This window comes from Clinocottus analis, unplaced genomic scaffold, assembly GCF_023055335.1.
Source record: "Clinocottus analis isolate CAN_PGR_092001 unplaced genomic scaffold, fCliAna1.0.p SCAF_3, whole genome shotgun sequence".
NCBI classification, from domain to species: Eukaryota; Metazoa; Chordata; class Actinopteri; order Perciformes; family Cottidae; genus Clinocottus; species Clinocottus analis.
Genome location: NW_027176042.1, coordinates 7230143 through 7254849, shown reverse-complemented (window position 1 = coordinate 7254849; position 24707 = coordinate 7230143). Strand labels below are relative to the sequence as shown.

The following is a 24707-nucleotide window of genomic DNA, read 5'->3' as shown; positions in this document are numbered from 1 at the left end:
AAATAACACAGAATCTCTGGCAATATAGCACTTTTAGCCTGTTGTTGAACATCGACAGAACGTGGTCCCTTTATGCCCAGCTTAGTGTAACATTTACTAACCAACAACAACAACAAAAACAATCCTTCCAACATTCTAAAGAGCTGCTTAACAAATTTTAAATCAAAGAGTTTGTATGATTTTGCCAGAAAAATAACTTGGCTCTATTATTATTTAGACATTCTAATTTTGGAGAACTCTATAGCCGATCTTCACAAAGCTAATACCACAACTGCATGTTTTAAATGAGGCATATGATGTTCATGTTCAGGTTCATCCATGCTTTAATATCCAATAAACACTTTACTTTTGTAGGCATTGAACGATAAAAATGTTTCTGTCTCTATCAATTAAACCAATTTGAATTTCTACCAGTGACTTTAAAGTTGTAACATCACAACCTTGTTGAAGTCCTGGCAAAGCTTTGTAAATAGAGATCTATGTGCATTTCTCCATAGATTGAGCACCTTGATACTTTCACAGTTGTATATTTAGCACTTATACCTGATTTATAATCAACACAGACATGAAAATCTCATTTTCTACAAAGTGGGACCTTCAATAACAATCAAAAGTCTTCTACAGCAGCTCTGGGGCTTCGAGCTGAACGCTTGACAACACGCTCACAGTGCAAATGCTATCGTGCTGATGTTTAGCAGATATAATGTTTACCATGGTCACGCTCAGTTTAGTGTGTTAGGTTGTTAACATTTGCTAATTAGCACTCAACACAAAGTGCAGCTGAGGCTGATGGGAATGTCATATGCTATTTGGTCATAAATCAATGTAATGAGTATGGAAATGTTTGCCACTCTTGAAGATGCGCTGCTAATGGAGACAAAAAGGTCCAAAGTCATTTGGATTCATGAGCATCATGGTCATGGTCTGAACCGTATGTCTGTATGGCAATCCACCTAATCGTTTTTGAGACATTTGACCAAAAACATCAAGCTGCCAATATATTTGTATGCAAACAAATCCCTAAAGATCTTATCTTGGTGGCACTGGATCAAAAGCAGGGTTATCACCAAAGTCAGGTCGTTTCATCTTCTGGGGACCATGGATGTCTGGATAAAAGCACGCCGTGGAAATCCATCCAGTAGTTGAGATATTCAAGTCGATAACTTAAATGCTTTAGGCAGCGGCCGCTTATTATGCTGACAGCCATTTTGGCATCTGGTCGCACATCAGTCAGAGTGGAAACGGGAGCGAGAGAGGTTGACACAGCACGGTGCAATTGCTGTGGCCGTGGTGGGCAAACTGCAAGCAGCTGGCGATTTGAACTGCATCTTCACGTCCATGTACACGCGCGCACACACACTCAACTACACAGGCACAAATGCACATGCTCCTTCAGTGTTTAATCAGGCTGCTAAAGACTTTAATGAGCCGCAGGCATTTATCGTCCCTCTGAATCTATCTTATATCAGCCAAGGCCAAAGAGCACTCAATTAGCAAGGCACTCGCTGCTGCGTTGCTTTTCTCTCTGCTGAAAAGCAGGAAGAACTTTTTAATCACGGACTCTTCGAGGCTCTGCGCTTTCTTTTGCAACCCACGTTCATAAAGCAATCACAACGAATAAACGCTGTCACAGAGCGCGAAGATTGAATTCCTGCTTCTCCAACTGTGGTAAAGAAAGGGCATCTAAAATGACATTTCAATTCTAAGGCTTGTTTAGTCTACCATGCAATTTAGATAACAACGATGACCTCACTAGACAGTAGTATCAATCTGCACTCTCAGAAGCCTGTTTTTGACAAGCCCGTCATATTAATTTAAGCCAAAGCCTTACCTACACTCTCAGAGAGGGAAATATTTTAACTTCAAGCCTTTCAACCTCCTTAACACCCCCATTTAGCTTGGACGAGATCACGCTAAATCCAAAGCCCCGGCCGTCAGACACGGACCAAGTCACAACATGTGAACTAACAAAGTATGTACAAGCTGATGACAGTAACAGAGGATATGTTCCAGATGGTAAAAGGGACTTAGACTTGGCATCCTAAGTGGCACCCTATCTACAAAAGACAGGAGGCTCTTCTGTAGCTGGTTGTGCAATCACATACCCGCCCTGAAGAAGGCTAGCATCAATCAAGACCCAAAACCCACATCTGACGAAGAGCCCTAAAGCGGGCCCACACCCAAGACCCACCAGGTCAGCGTCATTCACTTGAAGATAATAAGCTGGTCTGTGCACCCGGAAGACGTAAACAAAGATCAGAGGGGAACATATTCAGACCTTCTACCCAAAATGTCAAAATGATGTGTGAGCTGATTAGTGCTTAATGTATGTATGAATGTGTTTATCAAAAGCAGAGATAATTAAACCTCAGAGGAGAGAACCAGTGAACCAAAAGAGTTTTTTCTTCTTTTTTGGGAGTAAATCAACTTGACACTTTTGCTATTAGCGAGCTAGCCTGGCAAGTAAGACTATGAAACCTGTGATAGAAGAAAACAGTCTAATCTCCATTGTAATGTGGAATACATATGCAGAAAAACTGATTGCTTTCTTTATGACCCTTTTCCACTTGTGCTATATTTACAGTGTTTCAGTAAAAGCGCTGTTCAGTAAACATCACATTGACTTGCTTTAAATTTAGAACTTTCCGATAGCTATCGTCATTAAGCTAGTAAACTGGCCTGCGCACATTTTGACCAAACTCTTCTGCAAATTTTCCAAATAAACAGTGGCTCTTTGTTTCAGTCAATGGAGCTTTAAAAGGTTTTAGGAGATTCAAATAATTTATATAGCAGCTACCAGATATTTGCAATGTAAAGGTGGAGTAATGGCGTCCTGAGAAGAACCAAACGTTGGCAAGCTAATCTGCACTGCTCTCTACTGAAGCGTAACGCTCACCATCCTCCGCCCCTACCCCAGTTAACACTGTCGGCTCTGTCAGCACTGTTGTCCTTGGTTAAATTGTTTTTGCTGTTAGCAATGTTAGCTGCTCTCCGGCGTTGTCCCTGTTGAGAGCCGTGTTGAACTCCGCAGAGAAAACCTTTTAATGATTATTTCTGCCTCCAGAACTGCTCTGCCTCTCAGAAATTCCATAGAAATGTCTCGCAAAGAATAGATGAGTCATATTTCATCGTTTCATCCAACTGCACCCATTTTCCATTCATCTTTGGCTGGCGCGCTCCTGAGAGAGCCGACCCCTCCGACAAGTGAGAGGAATAGAGATTGCTCTGTGGGCAACATGTTTGTGCACTGAAACGTCCCGTGAGGTCTCAGTGGTACACAATCCACTGACCTTCTGGGTGTCTGTGTCGGCAAAGGTCATGCCAAAGTAGTCCTTCTCCAACAGGTTGAGGTGCTCACACACCATGTCAATCAGGTTCTGTCCTTTGGAGTGTTTCTGAAGACAAAAATAAATACATATATGTCACAGCAGTGGTAAGAACAACAATGCAGAAGAAATATTCTCTGCTTAATTTCCGCAATACAATACGTTCAAAAGAGTCTGCCGCTGGTACAGCTCAGTGTTATTGGGCAAAGTTTGGTTAATCAATATCAGGCCCCATTAGACAGCTTTGCTTTGTCAAGATTGCTTTTTCTGTTCTCTGGCTTCGCACAAAACAAAGCAGCTCAGCCATTTGGTGCCGTGTCGCAATCAGTGGGATTCAAACACTTGACAGTGAAAATGGACTGTGAATTTCTGGGGAAGATTGCTCTTTGTGCTGGAGGCATAGAGTTGCTCTTTTATTGACAGAGTTCAGGATGAGCATTTCAGGAAGATTTCCATTACGTTCAAGTGACAAGTTCATGTTTTCACATTTAAGCGAGAGTTTCTTTATGGATTTTTCCAGGATGGACAAATAATCATTTTTTCCTCACAGTGTTGAAGGAGCCTGAGACTACATTGAGCAGAGATCAGCATATCCTTGGTGTATAGTCTGGATGTTAGATGTGTACCAAAATAGAGAGGTGGAGAAGGAAACAATTCAGTATTTAGGCACAAAGTTCACTTTAGCCCATGATCTATTTTGTAGTGTAATCTAAGCAAACTGTAACAAAGTACGACAACTATTTTTCTAAGTGAGATATTAATATTCTATATTTAGATTTGAGTGTGGATTGGATAGAGCTTCAGATGTTTGTAATAGTAAGCAAAACCATAGTCTCACAATACTCATCACACCCAACATCCTGCTCTGATGATAACCCAAATGTGACAAGGTGTCACACTTTGATGTAACTCCATCCATTGATAAAAAAAAATAAGACCAATAGTCTTATTAGTCTTAGTAGTTGACATGCTAACATGCTCAGAGTGAGGCACTAGAGGAAAAGTCAGGGTCAAAGTCATCAGGATCCATCATCCGGTGACCATGAATGTAAAAAAAATGTTGTATGGTAAACCATCCAATAATTGATGAGATATTTAAGTCTGAATGAAATTGGTGCACAATCAACATACATTTGTGTAACTATGTAAGAAATCTCTGTCACATTTCATTGATAATAGCGGTGCTTCAGAGGCTTTACATCCTATTCTGTGATAGAATGGAAAAGGCTAAAGATTTGTTTGATTAGCGCACATGCCCTCCAGCTTTTAGGTCATAAGTTCAACACCTGGTGAGAAAGACTCTAAATGTTTTTATCCCTAAGGGTTTTGATACAGGAATAGCACTAATCGTATTTTGAGTAATTTAATTCCTTAGCACTGAGTATTGATTGGTTTGTAATTTAATTAATAGAAAGCCATTTACTATGCTGGCAGCCAAATTTGCTTGTATCAAGCACGAGAACGCTCATATCAAAACAGTTTTCAATTTAATTTGATAGGAAATAGTGACTCAAAATCATCAATGTATGCGCGGGCTCACATGCAGGGTTATTTATAGAACGAGGAAGACATGTGTTTAGGTTTTAGCCCAACACTGAGATACACACACACACACACACACACACACACTCACACACACACACACACACACACACTCACACACACACACATCTACTCCGCTGGAGCTTACTTTGTGAGGTGAGGGAGAGAAGGTGTAAGCGGTTGCCAGGGAAACAGATGCAGTATTATCTATCTGCTGTCTTGTTTCTTAACATCTCAAGGCTAGGACTTTAAAAAAAAGTGTTTCACCTTTGCCTCATTATGGCGAAAATGAACACTGGCGTAATACTCGCGACGTGCTCGTCAGTTCTCGCCATGTCGGTAAGTAGGTCCCTGAAGGCAACATTTGTCAACGTTAAAGCAAGAGGGCGCTGTGTGACAGCAAGGAGTTAAATATGTAAATGTACAACAGCGATCTTTGAGAGAATTGACACCCCAGAAAATCTTGGCGGTGCAGGACAGCCAACCAGCATGAAACACCAAAATAGCCTTTGCTCTGCACACCGTAGCAGCCAGGCTTGACGATGCATAGCCAGGCGGGTTACAGCCCAGTGAGCAGAAGGTGGGGAGGGCGGGGACGGATATGGGCGTGACACCTTCCTGTCGGCCCCCAAGGACTACTCAGCCAGGCGTCCATGACAAGAGGCTTAATTAACCCACGAATGGGGCACCTCCTCCAGGGAGAAGTGTGGCTCGGCTTCTTGCTGAGCCGTCATTAACCAAATCCTGGAAGCACAAGAGAGGTTCGGACCATAGCGGCAGGACGACGGCCTGGAGGCCTGATGCACAAACTTGAATGACGAACTTAAAAAAACAAAAACACACAGGCTGACAAGAGCCTGCTTTTGTAAACCGTTCTCCAGCAATGACTGACAGGGCGAATATTTAGGTTGTCATACAAGCTGTCATAACCGTAATCCTAACTATTGTTGTGGTGACGCCCCAAAAAGGCCCAGAGGTATTCCTGAGTGTTTTTGGCAGTGCTGCGAGAGCCGTTGGTGCAAGGGAGCATTCCTAATATTCTTATCTCTTATTTTTGCACATAAAGAGGCCTCTTCCCCCCAACAATACAACACGCGCATACACGCAAGCACACACACACACATACCCACACACACACACACACACACACACAGAGTTTCATGCACTTGTGCATAAGTATCCTAGGGGTTGTCTCATAATAACGTTGCTCTTCTATTTTCTCCTTGGCTGCACTTGACTTGCAACCGTGGAATAGCTATAGATTTCTTAGCCAGCCTGTTAGCTGCTGAAGGCTTTTATTGTACAAAAGGGGTGATTTTTTGTGCCGATACCAAATCTGTATACACACAAAATAATATTTTTTTTCCTGGTGAGAGTAACCTTTTTTTCTACATACAGCATACGAAACTGCTCGATAGTTTAGAATAAGGAACAGAAACTGTTTTCTTGCCAGGTTGGTTTGCACATACAAGGAATGTGACTTGGTGATTTGGAACATACAAATAAACACAGTTCAATTGTCAAGAGACATTGTAATACAAATAAATTAAATATGTAGAAAAATTGAAAAAATATAAACTTAAAAAATAGTTGTTTTTTTTTAAGGAACTTTTGTGAAGGAATGAGCAAATCTATGCTTGGGGGATGTACAAAGGTTCACAGTATAACATTTAAACACGAGGAACATGAGCAAAACACTGAACTGACAAACAAGAATGGAAAAAGTACAAAGTCGACATGTTGAATATCTACAATCCCATGACAAGTAGGCTACTCCATCAGATAAGAAAGAATGTGTGATAAACCTGAACAACACTCGTGGTGAGACGGTTTTTCCAATTTCCTGAGTCAGATCTGGAACTATCTGATCAAAGCATAAGTAAACAAGCTCAGGAATCTCAGCAAGCATTCAACAGCGTCTTCCGAAACTTGTTGCCTGACAAGTGGCCTTGCAAGTGACGACAAGTCCTCCAGGAATTCACTGAAAGACAGAAAGAGGTCCAACTACTCCAAAACATTTATGTTTGCCTTTTGGCTGACATGCAACCTCTTGAGTTCGTGTAGACAGCGAGCAACGGGACGCCTGACACCTTCCATTACCAAGTAGGCTATGTAACCAAATAATTACCATACATGTGGCAGATGGTGGGAGAAAAAGGTCACGGGCCACGAACAAACGCTTTCTTCCTCCTGAAAGGGGTGCCAGACTAGAGTACAGGTCTATTTGAAATGCAATGGCCCGTATATTCATTTAGGTTGAAGTAAGGCTGACCCGGATGCTTCAGAGCTTCATCATTAGTTATTATAGCACTTGTTTTATGTTTGATTTGTGTGCCAGTGTGTCGTCGCGCCGCTGTCCCGGGTGCTGAAACACAGCGTAGGCGATGGACAGACAGACCATTAAAAATCTTTAATTTTTATAAGTTGGCATCAGCTAGTGTCCTAAAATGTGTTCATTTGCAAATTATATTCATTCAATAGCAGATGCATTTTTGCGGGCTATCGCTGCAATTTTATTGACGTGGTTATCGCTCATTTTGTAGTCAGTTTGGTTTAGATACAAAAGGGAATTCCTTTGAAGTCTGATTGCTGTCTTCATCTCACATTATATATTGATAGTAGAGTGAGTTTAAGTGTGAGGAAAGTAAGAAATATTGTCGTTGTCATCGCAAGCACAGGCACCCCAATGCTCCAGCACCTGACTGACTCCTGACCGAATGGGATCGGAACGGAGGGCTCAATGTTCCCGGCGAGCAACGGGATGCCTCGCGCTTCAAGAAGCAACTGGATTTTCTCCGACACAACCTGCCACGAGACAAAGAAAACCTTTTCCAGCAGCTGAGATCTGTGTCTCTCACTTACTAACTGACAGAGTAAAGAGTGAGAGGCGGCTGACACTAAAGGAAAAAAGGGTTCTCCTTCAACACTCTCTTTTCCTCCTTCTTAAGCGCATATTATGTGCGAGAGAGATCAATATGGTTGCCTGTGGGTGAGCCCGCCTGAAACTCTTGGCGATGCAATTTCCGAAACATGCGCAGCACATCTCCACCTCCCTCCAGCAGGCGTCACATCAGAGGCAGGTTATCGGGCTGTGACAGAGGGCTGGCTGTCGCCAATTGCCCCCCCCCCACCCCTGATTTAACTCTGTCATCCCGGGTGCAGAGGCAACAGAGCGAGGCGGACGCATTATGTTGTGCATTTGGGTGTCTAGATTAAAGTCTCAGAGCTCGGAGTGGAAAGCCGAGCCCTAACAAGATATAACAACGTTGATCGCCACAGTCAAGTAACTGGATGTGAATTTTCCTTCACGATCCCACGGAAGATATTTTATATTTAAAGATAGGCCCATCCTGCAAAAAGTGTTATGCCGCTTGCTAGTCATTAAAGCTCTATAATATTCCATGCATTTATCTAAGGCAATGCACTTACATCTATCTCTCCTTTTTTTATAGGCATGCCTTCATTTTCCTCTCCAAGCAAGCGGGAAATGTCCTTTTTCACACCGCAGGAGCAATGAAAACAGATGCTGGAGAATGAAGCCTCTCATGGTGCACTTACTATTTTTTTGTGTGCAACTGTGTGCATTAGAGAAATGTGTGACATTGCGTTGGCTTCGCCCCCCCCCCTCCCACCTCCCGGTGAGCTCCCAGCATGGCACCAGCTCTCTTTTTATTCTCTATGCCCGTTTCATCTGCTCACTGCAGCAACACACAACACACACAACTGCCAACAGAGGACAATAACTACAAAAGGGGGAAGTAAAGAAGAAGAAAAAGAAAAAAGAATGCTGCTTTTCAAGTGTTTGTTCGAAGAATGTTAAGGCTAATTCTATAAAAACACATCTCCACAAATTGGGCTGTTTTTTCCCCCCGCTGTGCGTACCTCAATTTCGCCTTCAAACTCGGAGGTGTCCAGCAGGGTCATTTTGAAGGGGGCGGTTTTAAGTCGTTTGGAGCCCTTCTGGGGAGACTTGAGGTTCTTGTTTGGGGACGTCTTCTCTGACAAGTCATCCGTTTCCCTGGGTTCATCCAGATGCTTGAAATTATGTTCCTTAACATATGAATACAAAAAGTGACACAGTTATACATACCTGAGTGGATATCGGAAACAGTTCAAATGTGTTGAAGAACTGCATCAGCATCAGGACGGTGCATTAGGGTTGAGACGGCCTGAGAGAGACTCAATGGTGTCAAGTCAGCATTGTGGCTGTAATATTTAAGGGACTGTGATCAATCTGCTAATTCCATCAATGGAGAAGAATACAGTCTAATGTACATCTAATGGAAACTCGTTGACTGTTATGCAACTAACCACTGAATTAAAGCAACGCATTCCTTGCATTTCACAGACTCGTCAGACTCTTGGAAGCTCAGACCAGACGAAGTGTTGCAATATGAAGAAATACAGTACTACTAATGAGGTAACATAAACAAATGAACCGTCTTTTCTGCCGTGTAATGATATCCAACCTCAGCTCAATTAACTACAAGCGTTGGAGCCGGTTGCATCAGCAGTTTGCAGGTTCAAACTTAAATTAAATTAGAATTGGCTGCTCCATACGCACACGGAGACACTGTTCTCCCATAAACATTATTATTACAAATTATTAACACCCCGGTGTGACTGCTAGCTTAGCTTATCTTAGGGCGACTGTGGCTTAGTGGTTAGCATGCCCTCCTTTCAATCAGTGGTTCGAGGCCCGGCTCTGCCAGTCCTTGCTGTGTCTACACATAGAGCCAACATGTACGTCGATTTGGATAAAAGCGTCAGCTAAAGGTAATGTTGTCGCGTTTAGAATGAAGAGTAGAGAATTATGGAATACGGTCAATATATCTGACCTGAAAGTTAACAAAATGCTTTTCAAGAATAATGTAAATTGTGAAGACTTTACATTGAACAAAAACATTACCATGTCCATCACATTGTTATTGTAACAATGTCAAACTACGGCTATTAGCATCAGTTAGGTTAGCATATTAAACTGTGTGAATATTATTAGCTCACTCTCAAACACACATCTTTCTCCATTAGTACATAAATGTAACACGTCAGACTTCTGTTGGCAAAGTGTTCCCAGTTAATTGGACGGGTTGTTTGCATTTGAGCCGTACATTTTTGACACGACAGCTTGTGGTGCTACAACGATACCATACGTTATCATATGCGTTGATTTGTTAATATTTCTTAAGTTTCAGTGGTGGAACAAAGTGATTTACCCACAGACAGACAGACACAGACAAAGATGAATAGTTAAATGCTGACCTGTTTGGCCATCTTGCTGTCCGAGGCTGATTCCTGCATGTTTGCTCCTGCCCCCTGCTGTCTGGGAGGACTCCTACCTTGCTCTCTTCACCTCCGGACTTGGGGCCTGCCTCTGTCTCGTCAGCAAAGTAACACAAACCTGAGAGGACAAAGAAAGACAAACAAAATACTTAACATGTGTCTTCAAGCCCCCCGTCAAAATGCCATGTCAGAGGCGTTAATGCATGCTCTCTTTCGGCATCAGAAGAGCCGAGATGACAGCGGGAGCTGCAGTCAGAGACGGCGAGAAATGCTGAACACAAATGCCTTCAACCCCCAAAACAATAACGCCACTGGTGCCAGGATCACACCTGCATTACAAATTCTGAAAGCTACAGCTTCTTGATACAACACAATTTCCACAGACATAATTCACCTTGCCGGCAAGGACATTTACTTTAATTATAAAATCCCTCACTGAGCCAGATAATGATCATCTATTTAAGCGAGACAGGCTCCAGCACTGAGAAGACGATTACCAAAAAAATGAATTAGTGAATTAGGCCATGGGCACTACTGTCGGTACTCTTGGCTATCAACCGTAAATTCCTTAAGTCGCAAAGGTGTTCAACCACAAAAAAAACGATAAGAGTACAATCATCTATGAGTGGGTATGAATGCTTGTCAGGCTTCAGTCTTTATAGCTCCACAGTGCAATGGACTATGTAATTGCCTCACTGCATATTGGGTATTATGTAAGGTAGCGTAGCGGTCCATCTATCTGGATCAGATCAATGTATCAATTCAATGATCAACGATCCAGCATCACTGATGCAAAGTGTAAACATCCAAACATATCATCCTCTCAAACATTTGCTTTTATTTTGGAATTTCCATTTCACCATCTAGAAACCGGACCTCCTTCAATCAGGAGAATAGCTGGTTCTCCATTTAATGTCTGGAAGAGACCGGTTAAAACAGTCAAATCATATTTTAGTTGCTTTTTCAAGTTGATATAAATGTAACAGATTGTGTTAAATAGGCGTATAACATTGTATCATATGGATCGCAGGCCCCTGAATTATTGAACCTAATATAAATCATATCATGGCAGACTTTGTGTTATCTGGCAGATACTCCATCATTGTCCAATGAATCAATATCTCATCACATTTTAATGACAATAGTGATTTACTAGTAATCACTAGTAATATGTTGGCTCACGCCATAAGGTTGTCTAATTCAGGCATTCACACAACAACACAACACAAAGACGCACAGTGAAGTCTCACAGTGTAGCGCAGGTGTGTTATTTATTTAGGTTTCCCTTCTCTGCAGAAACCTCTTCACAGTTTCCCTCATCGACTACTTCTACTTTGCTCTGTCGTTTCTACACTTTATAGAAATCAGTTGGAATTGGCTGCCTTGGGATGCAGGTTATAAGGTGTGGGTGGACTGGAGAAGAAAAAAGGCGAGCTCAGCCAGTTCTGTCTGTATAGACAGGCGTGTACTTCCATGTCCAAACAATGGCTCACTAAAAAGGTATTATTGATGTTTGAGGAACTTAATCACTAGTCAGGAGGAATCGTTTTAATTTACTTTCAGACCGGGTAACATGTCGTCTTTGTCCAAAAGTAACAAAATCCATCTACCAGCACCTCTTAGTCCACTAATCAACACTGTATATCTTATTTGCTGCCTAAAGCAATGACTTCATGGAGCCCTTCTGCTCACTACCCCTTTTATGGATTTGATATTACCGCTGCATCTTATGCGATGATTTAAGCACTGTATCCTTCGATGCATCGCTCTAAATTTCTGCAGATCCATTCCCCTCGCATGGTAAGGAAGCAAAACTCCTTTTTGAGTCGGATTCTGTTTGTAGTGCTCGGAAAAGTCAATGTAGGAGAAGTACTTTCTTCCCAAGAGAGACTTGTGTAATAATTTATATCACTCCCTCACAAGCCTTGTTTCACCACTTTTCACTGTCTACTTAATGTCTTATAAGCTTACGTGGGATGGGTACTTTAATGTGCATTACGCAAAAAGAAATAAACAAAATCACATTGCGTGCATTTCATTGTCGTCTATTAAGGAGAGACCGGCTTCGCTGCTTCGCCCTACAATGGATTTCTCCCTGAATGATTGCTGAACGTCTAAGTGGGGAATTAAAAACGAAACCTCTGTGATTTGGAAGACACACAGAAAAAAATGACGTTCACTGTGAACGAACGATAAAAATAGTACGAGCATTTAAACTCCATTGTGGAGTTGATCCATTTTTTGGTTACTTATTCAAGTGAGAAATAAAAAGAAGCTGACCATCAGCCCTTTAAATAGATATCTTTGTGACCGAGGCTGGATCTTTCTTTCTTTCTTTTATATATCTACTGGTGGAGGATTCTCCTCCAGATGCCAGATGAAAAAGATGCTTTTGACCCTGAAACATGTTCTTCCATGACCTTTTATAAACAGGAATACAAGGCGTCTAATGTGTGAACATATCCTCAGTGGGATCAGCATTATAGAATAATGCCTGTGTGTTATAGAGTCCCCCCAGATAATACTCCAGGACATTGCGTTTAATCCAGTCTTTGTTTGACCCTGAAGGTCTCTCTGCCCCTCGAGCAAATCATATCAAGGCAATGCATCTGGAAGTGGGTTGAATCGTAGCTGACGACTGACACGGGAACACAACCGTTTCTCACCGATTCGGAGAAGAGATGACGCCCATCTGACTCCCAAGCGGGTAGGGGGGGTCTCGACAGATTGCACGTGGTTCAAGGAGAGTCATAAAATGGATAGTTCCGGTGTTTGATTATGATTACGGCTGAGCCGTGTGTGTGTGTGTGTGTGTGTGTGTGTGTGTGTGTCCACGTGTCCACACACACACCACACACACACAAACACGCACACACACACACACACAGCTGTGATCGCATCATGTTATCAAAGAGCCAATTAGTCACCCATTGTTACACGGTGCTGAAGACGATCGAGGGAGAAACTGAAGAGTTTTTGGGAAAGGCATGAAAAGAAGCAGGTGTTAGGTCAAAGTCTGTTCCCCTGTCAAGTAATTTCCCTCCTTTTTATAAATAATAGCGCCCCCCCCCCCCCCCAGCCTCGGCGGTCAGGGTTTGGGATGCAGGTTTGTTCAAGTTTAGGTAAGTGGACCTGCATTTATACAGCGCTTCCCTCACAGTGCTTTAAACTGAGCGGTCAGGAGCAATTTGGGGCTCGGTGTCTCGCCACATCGAGAAGCCGAGAAGCTCACAAATGGACGCCCCCGCCACGTCTGCCGAGCAATAGCTGCTGGGAAACGACATCAGCAAGGTTAGACAGACTATCTGGCGTGTTGGCCTCGCTTACCGCCATTTATCAGTATTGAATTGAGGCTGCTTCATGACCAGTTAAAAGTTCCTCGCAGTCACTTAAAACATAAATTGAATCGATAGATCACAATAATAGGCTTAAAGGAGGACTCTTTTTTGGGGGGGATGATGAAAAAGGTTGTACAATAACAGGCTTAAAGGAGGACTCTTTTTTTGGAGATGATGAAAAAGGTTGTACATACCAGCTGCTACAGCAGAACAAAACGAAAGAATTGGCTGCATTGGCTGATATGGCTCGTCGACAACTGGTATCAGTAGTAAAAAAACGTGACACTCGAGAGCCCATGCCGGTTGATTAAAGCTCACCTGTCCAGAGTCAAACACCCCTGTACTAGAGGGGTCTTGTAACTGATTGCTTAATGACACCATCCCACCTCAATCCTCTACTGCTGTGCTACCACAACCGCCCCAGTTCTCTCCTTGGGGGACAAAAGCTGAAGCGTGGAGTGCTACGTCCGCTCGGGGGCCCTCGCTTTCCCCTCACTGTCTGTTCCAGCTGGGCACCGGACTATGAGTTGCTAAATCAATGCCCCCCTCGCGGGCTGAATCCTTTTCATGACTGCCAAATAAACTCCCAGATCGGTCGGGTGTCGTGCTCTGATGGCAGAGGAAGCAGACAGACTCACAGAGCCGTCGCGTCTTCTTCCGTTATTGTCTTCGCCTCCCAGTCCGAATCAGTCAACCTGAAAATGACAAACGTCTTCCCCTGCGGGCCATACAGGTGCGCGCCCCCTTCACTTAACATCATCTGGGTTACATGACACGATGCATTCATCTACAGCTTTGTCTGTGTGGTAATACCGGTCTCAGCTCTGCCGTGTTCACGGCAACCAATCATCTGAAAAACTGTGCGTCGAACCATTTTCTGTTGCCCATGGTGGCCATTTTTCACGTTTCCCATCCGCACCCACATTGAAAGTTAACTGTTGCTTTGAAGTGGATAGGAAAAAAAATTGAAAGTACAAATCACATAAACTAAAGTCGATCCGTGGCAAATGGCGTCCCTTATTGAGACATCTCGTGAAATCAGATTAATTGCCAAATTAATACGGATTGATGCCATAGCGCAAGGCCGCGGAGCAGCGCAAATGCATTAATTTCCGGCGCGGGCCCATTACCCACAATTACCGACCGACGACCGAGGCCTCCGACGTGTGGGGAAGAAACGCCGCCTCGCAGTACAGGAACATGCCTGCGTGTTTCCTCTTGTTGCGCCACTGTGTTCAGCTCACTGACAATGCGAGTCTTTCATATCTGCTATCAGTAAAAACGATTCATCACAGAGGGGGGCTCTTTGTTTCTCTCGCAGGGTTATGAAACGCCACCCTACAAGCTTGTTTCTCCCGCGTCTCTGTTTCTCATCCGAGCTTTAATCTAAAGCCAGGCAAGAGGACGGCGAGGGAGAGAGAGAGAGAGGGAGAGAGAGAGAGAGAGGGAGGGAAGGAGTGCGCATGTCTGTGGAAGGGCACCGGCTCGGCTCCGAGATGCAGTTGCCATGGTAACAGCATAGAGTACCCTCTTCCTTTTTTTTTCTTCTTCACACCCGCTCGTCTCTCTTCAGAGGAGCGACAGAGAAAACAGAGAGACAAACTAAACGAGGGGGGAAGATGAGAGGCCAAAAGACAGTAGGGGTCGAGGGCGGATGGGAAAAGGTAGCTGCAGCTCAGAGGGGAGGGAGGTGGGCGGTTTGATCTCAGCATGTGTCGAATGTCCCCCAAATGAGAAACCGAATCACGAGTTTCCCCCCGGGCACTTTGCAGCAGCCCTGTGCTCCTTTATGCTCAGGCTGGGTTAAACGCAGAGGTCAAATGTCACGTGTGTGCCGGTGTGTATGTGACCGTTGGACGCCCCTCCGAGTTTGCGGTGGAAAACTGCAGCAAGGGACGGACGGGGGTTGGAACCACAGATGCAGGCCTTCACCACTGCCTTTACCCTCTATCCTCCACCGTCTCACAGCCTGCTTCTCATCTGGCATCTGAGTCCTGACAGGCACAGTCAGCAATCTTGGGCCGGTACACAACCCTAATTTCCATTGCGCGAATCCAAACCGTAATCACGTTGACCCATTAGCATGCACCGAGCGCACAATGCAGCCTTGTAATAACCGAGAGCCGCCGCACCGGCAAAGTTGGAAGACAGAAAGACTTGCTACGGTGCATCCCCACGCTTAGCTTGGGAGTTTTTCACTTGCTGGTTTCAACTGCGGGTCTGCAGCCACTGCGGCCATTCATGACCAAAATGGTACCGATTCCCTGTTGAATTAGGGTCATGGGATTAAGGAAGACCGTAGTGTTGACCTTCACATTTAAGGTCATGCTAGTGTCGAGCAGCGTGAGGTGGAGCAGAAGCGCGCGGGGCTCAAGTGGTTGGTAAAGTACTCAAGGTGAAAAGAGGAATGCATTCAGAGTGAGACAACGACAAGAAGAGGGAATTCACATTGTTACTGTTCCACAGCGAAGTGGGCACTTGAGGTTGTTTTTTTTTTGCCTTTTGTCCAACAAGATGGAATGCGTTTTCATGTGTCTTCTTGGATATACCTTCATGTTGTCTTTGTCCCTGGACAGCATGAAACATGAATAGTGCAGCGATCAAGGAACATTTCTCTCTTACAGGTGGTTTGATGTGCCGTGACGGTTGAGTTTCCCGTTTCCTCTACTTCTTCTTCTACTCTGTTTACCGGCAGATTGCAGCAATGAGTAGTAGTCTATTCGCGCCTAATTTCTTTCATTCTTTTGTTTTTTGAGACGTTAAAAAACTCTCTTCACAATTGAATAGAAACACTGCTAGTGATGACATAGTGCAGATAAAAGAGATGTCTAGCAGTATGGGCCAACAAAGCCTAAGTCCTGCCCAGCTATTTAGCAAAATGGCGGTTTTGTTCCTGTTGTTTCTTGACACATTAGTGAGCCTCCAACATATATTTGAAGGCTCATTTTTTTTTATCCGCCCGAGAGAATGACGCCATCCATGATCGATCGATAAGTTGACAGACTCCTCCTGCTCTAACCCACCTCCCTCCGGTGCCAATTTGTTCTGCTGTCGCGGGAATGCTCTACCTCTCGACTCTAGTAGGGACCTCACTTGTGTTTAACGTTCTTTCTTTCTGTCTTTTCTGTGCACATAAGTTCAGCGTTTATCCGCTGCGGCACTAGGCAGTAAAATTCCAAACTCTTCATCCACGCCACACCGCGGTGTGTCAGTGACAGTTCATACAGCCACTCAGAGAGAAGGACGGGTGGATGGGGGGCACGAGAGCACAGCTCTTGTTTTGCCACGCCATCATACATTCAACGCCCTCGTACATACACACTTGATAGCTGTAATGCAACACCGGTGCAAGCCACACACGCATTAGCCCGGAGGGGCGTGGGGGGGACTTTCTTTTCCTGAGACGTCATTTCCTGAGACGACGTTGTCCTCAGCACACGGCTTGATGACGGATGAAGCCCGAGCGGGGGCCGAAGTACAGCACCGCCACAACAACTGCACAACTCCTCGAGCCTCGCATTCTTGCAGTGCGTCTGGAATCACCAGAGAGAGAGAGAGAGAGAGCGTGAAAGAGACAGAGGGAGAGATGGAGGGGAAAAAAATGTTTCCTCTGTGCAGCTGTTGTAACGACACGTGCTCACCTTGCTCCCGGGCAGACGACGGGAACGCAGAGCAGCACAACGCTTGGAACGCAGACTAAATTAAAGGCGCCCGCTCTCGAAGGAACATCAACGCGCGGTATCACCCCGAGAGGCAGCAGTAAAAATAAATCACTCTGTCACAAGTGCGTCTAATGGGAGTTGACGTTTCTCATGCAGAGAGGGGAGGGGGGGGGGGGCAACTATGGATGCGGCTTCCCGCCGCTGACACCCCCCACCCACTCCCTCCCTTCACTTCTGTCGTCCTCCCCTCTCACAGACGACGATGTATGAGCAAAACTTAGCGTAGCTAGAGGGAAACGCGGCCGCTTGGGATACACGCTAACGGGAGCTCACAGCAGGAAAAAACCAGGGACATGGGTCGTGGGAGCACACTCGCGGTTGCGCAGGCGTCATCGTGACCCTCGGGGCGGGAGGGGGGGTGCAAGACGACGCTTGTTGGCTCGCACTGTGCCGAAAATCTGAGAACCATAAAAGTGACAGGCGGATCTACGCGCTACTTTGAAAGGCGCAATGTCCTTTGAATGCTGATAACAGAGAACAGTTCACTGTTGTCTATCGTGAAGCCGGCAACACCAAAGTCTCCTCCAAGTCTTGCGAGACATTTTTTTTAAAGTTTTTTCACACCGCCCATTTTATGTCTGAATAATTACTATTTCACGGCAGGGGCTCCAATTGTCCTCACCAAAACGGATGCAATTATCGCCTTAATGGAATAATGAAAAAACACAGTTCAATCCACTTTCATCCCGTCGCATGCTTGCAACATGTTGCGTCCTTTAAAGCTTTCAGATACAGGGTTTGTTTTATCAGCTCCCGATCTTAAAAAAAAAGCACACTGTCACATTCTCAAAGGCCAGCGTGTAATTGTCTCGGCGTGAGACCTCCACCGCGCCTCCAGTTAATGAGAGACTGTCACACTGGTTGCACTTCTGAAACCAGATCCTCGGCACACTGTAATCCGTGGGGGGTGGGAACATTATTTCCTGTCGCTTGGAACCATAATTACTGTTGTTGTCTTGGCTTTGGCAAGTGCTGACGACAACAAACAAAAAAAAAACAGGTCAGTGCGGTCTCAATCATGTCACACTCAGTCATTTTAGCGCCTGGATGAAACAACTCTCGCAAGCGTTTTTTTTGATTCATTTTACCGTTTGGTGATGTAGGGTTAAAGGTTATTTGATCGCAAAAGAAAGATAAGAATTGATTCGCTGTGTTGATATTGTACATATTGACTGTCAGCAGGCAGTAGAGAAAAAAAGGGTGTTATTCATCCCTTTCAAAAGTTTATACTTGCTACTCAGTTCAAAAGTTCAAACCCATAATACAAGATACTCCTGAACGGATTTCTTGACAAAATAGCTGTTTGTTCTCCGTTAGATGAGACGAGACGACTGCGCTGCGGTTTCAAATCGTACCGTTGATAAATCCACATCCCTCCCCAGCTTCTCAAATGCTGGGACTCGTCTGGTGACTCAAGATGCTTGAAGTTTTGCCTCAGCTCAGCGCACACAGTTAAGTCTCCCCCTCATTTCTTCCTTTCGTTTTGAAGAAAAACACAAACACATAGACACAAACACACATCCTCCCACGCAACACACTAGCACTTTCCCTCCGATTTCAAGAGCATTAGGTCTATATTAATTTATTTGTATGTTTATTCTCATGTATGCATTTTGGATTTATTCAACATTTTTTATTCTGTTAACCTTTTTTTCTTATCTTCATATTTTTAATTTACTTGCAGAAATAGACCCCTTGCAGTGAGCTCCACAACAGGCAGTGGTTGCAGGAGTGTTTGTTGACAACATAGACCGCTGTTTAGTCCCCTGTGCCACGTACAGTTTGAAGAGTAGAGGTGGGAATCTTTACTCGCCTCACAATTCACCCGTCAGCGATTCGAATGCACAACGATTCCCGATGCGTCGCATCCTCAGTTCGCCATGATATCGCAACCGGCTACTTTTTTTCCCCCATGTATTTCCTATGTATTAATACAAGCAGTCAGACAACAATTTAGACTTAGAAAGGGATTTTTTAAAATCTTTTAAAAGGTTCAAGTCAATGCAGCTTCCAACAGTGGAGTAAAATGTTGCTCACCCTTCCCAGAACAAATACCCACTGACGCAACAAAACCAGACGCCTTATGTTATCATCTTATGAGGTTGGTAGGGCGAATGCGTTAGCTCAGAGTTCTTATTCATGCGTTCACCCGACGTTGGCGTTCACTTAAGAGCTATGCTTCGAGACCAGCTGATGAGAGCTGTATGAGTGAACCAAAACAGTCAAGCTCAAGCTCAGACACTAAAAAAAGCCCCAAAAAAGTGCCGCTGCTGAGTCGTGCCCATTTCCACGTTACACATTGTGTTTGAATCCTTTGTTCATCTTCAAATGTTGACAGGTAGCTTTAAAGGGGCAGGGTTACCTTTAGAACTGTGCCCAATCTGTTTTTCTTTGATATTGTTAGGATTTATGAATGGTTGTAATCGACCGATCAGTTTTAACTTCAGTGATCAGATTGCACACAGCACAGTCATTCATTATGCTTTCCCTGCATATCGCCGACACAACAGCATAGAGGCATCCCTCCAGTCCATGGCGAGACAACAGGGCGATGAATCCCTACGTCTGTGTGTGAAAGGCGTCCTCTCCAACCGGAAGTCGCAAGTCTTGCCTCATGACCCCGTTGTAAGCGCTGACACAATACCTGCTTTGTTTCCCTTTACAGTGTTTGCCCAGTTGGTGCAATGCTCAGATTAGTTTTCCTTTTATAGTGGAAAACTGATCTGCGTACACACACACACACACACATCTTTAACAGTACTCCCTTTTTAAACGTGAGCCTCATTCTGGCCACTTTCCAGCAACACGGTGTGTGTTTTCAGTACAATGTGGCAGGAGGTGAAGGCGGGGGGGGAACAAAGATACTCTGCTTTCCTTCATACATTTATGACACGTTCAAGGTCGTACTGTGTTCCCGCTTTTTTTCGACTCAACTCACAAACTCACAAAATTGCGCGCGATGATTTCCTCGCCATGAGAAGAAAGTGACACCTGAGTGTAAGTGGTAACACGCCAACGTTCACGCTCGACCGCGTGCCCTTGCAACACGTGTACCATTAGAGAGAGAGAGAGAGAGAGAGAGAGAAAACGAGAGAGGGAAAGAGAGAGAGAGAATCCTTCGTCCAATGTGGGAACAAATCCAGAGAGAACAACGTGGCCACAAGCCTTAAAAAGAATCACCGTAGGAAGGATATAACACTGAGATGCCTTTTCTGCACACAGCAGTCACCTCAGAGGTGGCTTTTTATACTTTCCTCTCGGCCAGACGTCGTGGCGAACGCCATAAATCATCGGGGGTAAAATGGTGTGTGTCAGGGAGCCGGTCTCATCTCCTCACAGGTCGCCTTGAGTTCTAATCACACTCTTTTACTGTATTTATTTTCACGGGGATCAAGGTGGATCAGCTTGCAACACACAGGAAGTATTGTTGGGATTCCCGTGAGCAAGCCTGGAGCATTTTATTTTTTCTTCAATCCAATTGAATTTGGCATCAGTGCTGAATTTCTTGGGATTTGTCAAAACCACATCGTACTACAGAGAGAATAATTGTTCAGAGAAAAGTCAAATTCCTTTCATGGTATTACCGTGAGAGAGCAGGAAGTAAATCATCCCACCTTTGTTGCGTTAAAGGGAGAGATAAAAGCTGCTGTTTTCATCCTCGGGAATCGTTTCTAGAAGCGCCAAAGGCAGCAGACTTTCACAAGAAATAATAACACAAAATAAATAAAGAAATGTTTGCTGGACGCTTGCTATTTTGGCACAAATGGCCCTCCCGGTGGCAGCACTCTCTGCCAGCTGAACGCATCCTGCTGCTGCCCAGCTAGCCGGAGCGGCACGCGGCACGCTGCCGGCCAAAGTGGCTGCTTGAAGCGCCGAGGAGGCGGAGCCACTGCGGGCCTGCGGGCCGGTGGCCAGCAGGTGCGGCCCCCGTCGCCTGCACTAAGAAGCGGCGGCTGGAGCACATGAGTCAGTGTTTTGTTTGCTTTGCCTACATTCCCCCGCGCAGGCGCACACACACCACTCTGGCCGAAGCTTTTCCATCATCCAAGGAGAACACTCAAAAATCTGGCTCCGGGGCTGGTCCACATTCTCCATGCCAGCATGCGGAGACCAAAGGCGCGCCTCTGCTATCTGTAGCTCTATCGCACGCACGCAAAATACTGCGGTGCTGTGCGATGATGGTGTAAGGCGAGGACACACTGGGGGGGGGAGCGTGTATTACCCAGATTGATCCGCAGCCACGAGAGATTGTTTCACACGAGAACATCGATGGGCAACGCGGAGCCCTGCAGCCGCAGCGTTCCCGTTCATGGCCCATTTGAAGCTCGATGCCGGGGGGCCCCGTGGGAGAAGGTGGCGCGAGGCCACGCCATATGGCGCGCAACGTGGTGGGCTGCGCACTTGGCGGGAGGGCTGAAGCGCACGAGGGAAGGATCCTGTCCGTTGGACTAATTAATGGCTCTGTGATCAGGGAGGTTTTCCTCACAAACCGAGCCACTCAAACAAGCACCCACAAAGAAAAAAGTGTCCTGCTCGACACACGGGACAGATGGCGGTTTGTGATCTCGACTGCATGAAGACGCGAGGTCGAGAAAGAGGCGTGTTTAAGGCATTTCATCTCTCTTTCTCTCAGTCTCTCTCCCTCCTTCTCCCCCCTCTGCCGATGCTCTTTGTGATCTGAGAGGCTGGGAATAATAAGCAGCTAGCGTGTTATCTGCTAACAGCTCCATTACAGCATGCTGATAAAGCTGCACAGATCTCAGCAGGTGCAAACCAGCAGCGGCGCTCCGTAATAACAGTGAAAGTCGTCACGGTGACATGTAATTATCATGTACTGAAATTGCGGATGGCTTTGAAAAAAAAGAAAAAAGAAAAAGCATCAGGATGTCAGGTCCTAATGTTATAGCTTAGCGCTAGTATCATGGCTGTATTTATTCAGGGATCGCTCCGTTTTAGACATGAACCCCTTTTTCTCCAATTGTGTGAATAAACAAACCAAGAAGGAAGCTTTGCTTTACAAGCCACCCTATATTTGTTTTATTTCTCCAGTTAAAAAGAAAACAAATGAATAAATCTGGAAATCACATTATGCGTATATTTTTTTAATACCTCATGGACGACAAAACACTGCTGATGAGCCGGATGCAAAAAGGTTTTTCACGCCCAGAAGTGACGCATTTGATATGCTTCGGCTTTTGTTTTGTTCTTCTCACACAAATCTAAATGTCAGCAGACAAAAGAGTGAGTGCAGCACAGTCGGGACGAGTTAGCTGCACAGAATCAGTTAACAACAAATAAATGACGCGCGTGACGGAAGACAAAACATGCAGTAGCAACAATTGGCAGCACAATATCTGAATATTACATAAAGGCTAACAGGGCCAAAAATAAAAACTGCGGAACCACCACAGGCTACGACTGTTCTCTCCAGATAAGACATTTCTATATTTTGCATCGGGCCACATTTACCTCGGGTGAGGCGTCGGCCGTGTCGACAACATCTCCACCCTCCAGCTGCTCTGAGCGCTCCGCCACCTGTGGTGGCTATTATGTAATCTTTTTTTTTTAGGTTACCATGTTGAAATAAGGTCATGTTTGATTTAAATGCTCTGTTTGGCATTCTTCTGCAACTCATTCAATGTAGTCACACTCAGTGACACTCAGGCACTGCACCTCTCTATGTAGTTTTATTGGTAGGGGCGGAGTCTGCCATTACCATGCTAGTCAGATAAAATCAGATCAGAAACGTCACTGACTGTTGAGGTTGTTTGGCCGCACTGTAGATCAGACACTGGTAACCACGGTTACTACATTGATTGCCAAAAAAAATCCCATCTATAGGGAGGTATATTATAATTCAATGATCCCTTTGTACTAAAAGTAGATTTTCTGAGCTGTGCTTGTTATTGTTTACTAATCAGTGTCTTCTGGCAGCATGAAACTCAAAACTATTTTTGGAGATCTCGAACAATCTGCCACGTTCATGCATAATGCGAAATAATAAATATGGCAAAACATCACAGCGCACGCTGACAATCTCCAGCTTTTGATTTGCAAACTTCTATCGACTGGTGTCGTAGCACTTGTAATGCCGTCCTCAACGTTTTAATGCCAACGCTGCGAATCAAACTGAAACAAGCAGCAGCTGCCAAACATAAAAAAATCCCATTATCATCTTTACAGCATTCTGCTGTATCAGAGGGACTTAGAACAAGAGGAGCTGAAGCTAATCAAGTATTATCCCGGACCATGTGGGTTTTTTTAGCGTACATACATACATACATCTAAAGTCCATTAAAAGGAACCACACTTTAACAAATAGTGTGTGTTTCAGTGGATCTGCAACTCTGTTTGATGAAGGCGTGCTCTGTCCTCCTCAAAGTGCCCTCTGCTCAACATCTGTGGCACAATCTGCCAGAGGTAGCTTAGCATCGACGCCACAAGGTTACACTGAGGACAGGAGGACAGGAGCTGCAGACCATGGACAGCAAGAGGCAAAATATGCAGATCCCACAAGGATTGGTCCCTTTATGTCCACAAACATGCACCAAAAAATCTGAATACATTATTTAAAAAGGAATTGTGTTTGTTAAATGGTGTGGCTATCATCTGGTGCAGGTATTTTGTCCAACATCAATTCATGACCTTTTTAGTGATTCACTGTGTGTAGGATTTAGTGCAACCAACTTAATTCCCCTCACTTCCCAACTATGGGGACCTTCAGCTAATGTAAAAACACGAAAAGGTCCTTTCCACAGCCAGTGTTCGGTTCGTTTGTTCTGGGCTACCGTAGAAACAAGCGACAAATGAAAAACACAAATTCTCAGTTTCAAATGATTTAACAGGAGCAAAAGAAATATTGATTAATAGCCAACAGATCCCCCTAAATGCTAAACACTGGCCCTTTAAATGTCAGAAAAGAATAACAAGACAAGAAATGCTGAAAAGCTGAAAATCTTCACCTGTGAGAAACAGTGGAGCAAGGAGTTTGGTATATTTGTTTGATGGCTTGTACAATAAATCGATTAGCAAAATTCTCATTCAATTAATTTCCTCTTGCCGCGCGGATGGAGCAGATGGAGCTCTGTTGTTGTTCATGGCTGACTAAACTCTTGCATATTGGGATTTTCCTCAACGCCGCCTCAGAGATGGAAAACAATGGGTATTGTAGGGAAGGGCAGCCAAGAGACTGCTCCACATCTCATTGAGATGCTTCCGCGCATCTCTTTTTGCTTCACCACTGAAAACCCAAATTAAAGATGAGACTGACTCTGAAACCCATTTATTTTCTTCTGCTAGTATGCAGACACGAGGTGAAGTCTGAGGCTGTTTGCAGCCTTCTCGAAGTCAAAAGCAAAAATAACTATCGCTGCACTCATCCTAAAAAAGATAAACAGGTCATAAATCACTCTACAATGTCAATTTCATATTGCTGGGAAAACGTCCCCGCCTCTCCAAAAAACTATATTTCACAAGATTACAATAACACTATATTT

General features: G+C 44.6%; 1 protein-coding gene across 7 annotated transcripts in view; it reads right to left on the bottom strand.

Moving 5' to 3' along the window:
• The window catches only part of LOC137796087 (band 4.1-like protein 1), a 72812-nt gene that overhangs the window by 21366 nt on the left and 26739 nt on the right, over positions 1–24707 (bottom strand). For all 7 annotated transcript variants that reach the window (XM_068593760.1, XM_068593761.1, XM_068593762.1 and 4 more), the window contains exons 2-4: positions 10131–10269; positions 8751–8918; positions 3291–3395 (exon numbers count right to left, since the gene is read on the bottom strand). In XM_068593760.1, the coding sequence (XP_068449861.1) occupies positions 3291–3395; positions 8751–8918; positions 10131–10169 (312 nt within the window). In that variant the 5' untranslated portion in view covers positions 10170–10269. The remainder of the gene's footprint in view (positions 1–3290; positions 3396–8750; positions 8919–10130; positions 10270–24707) is intronic.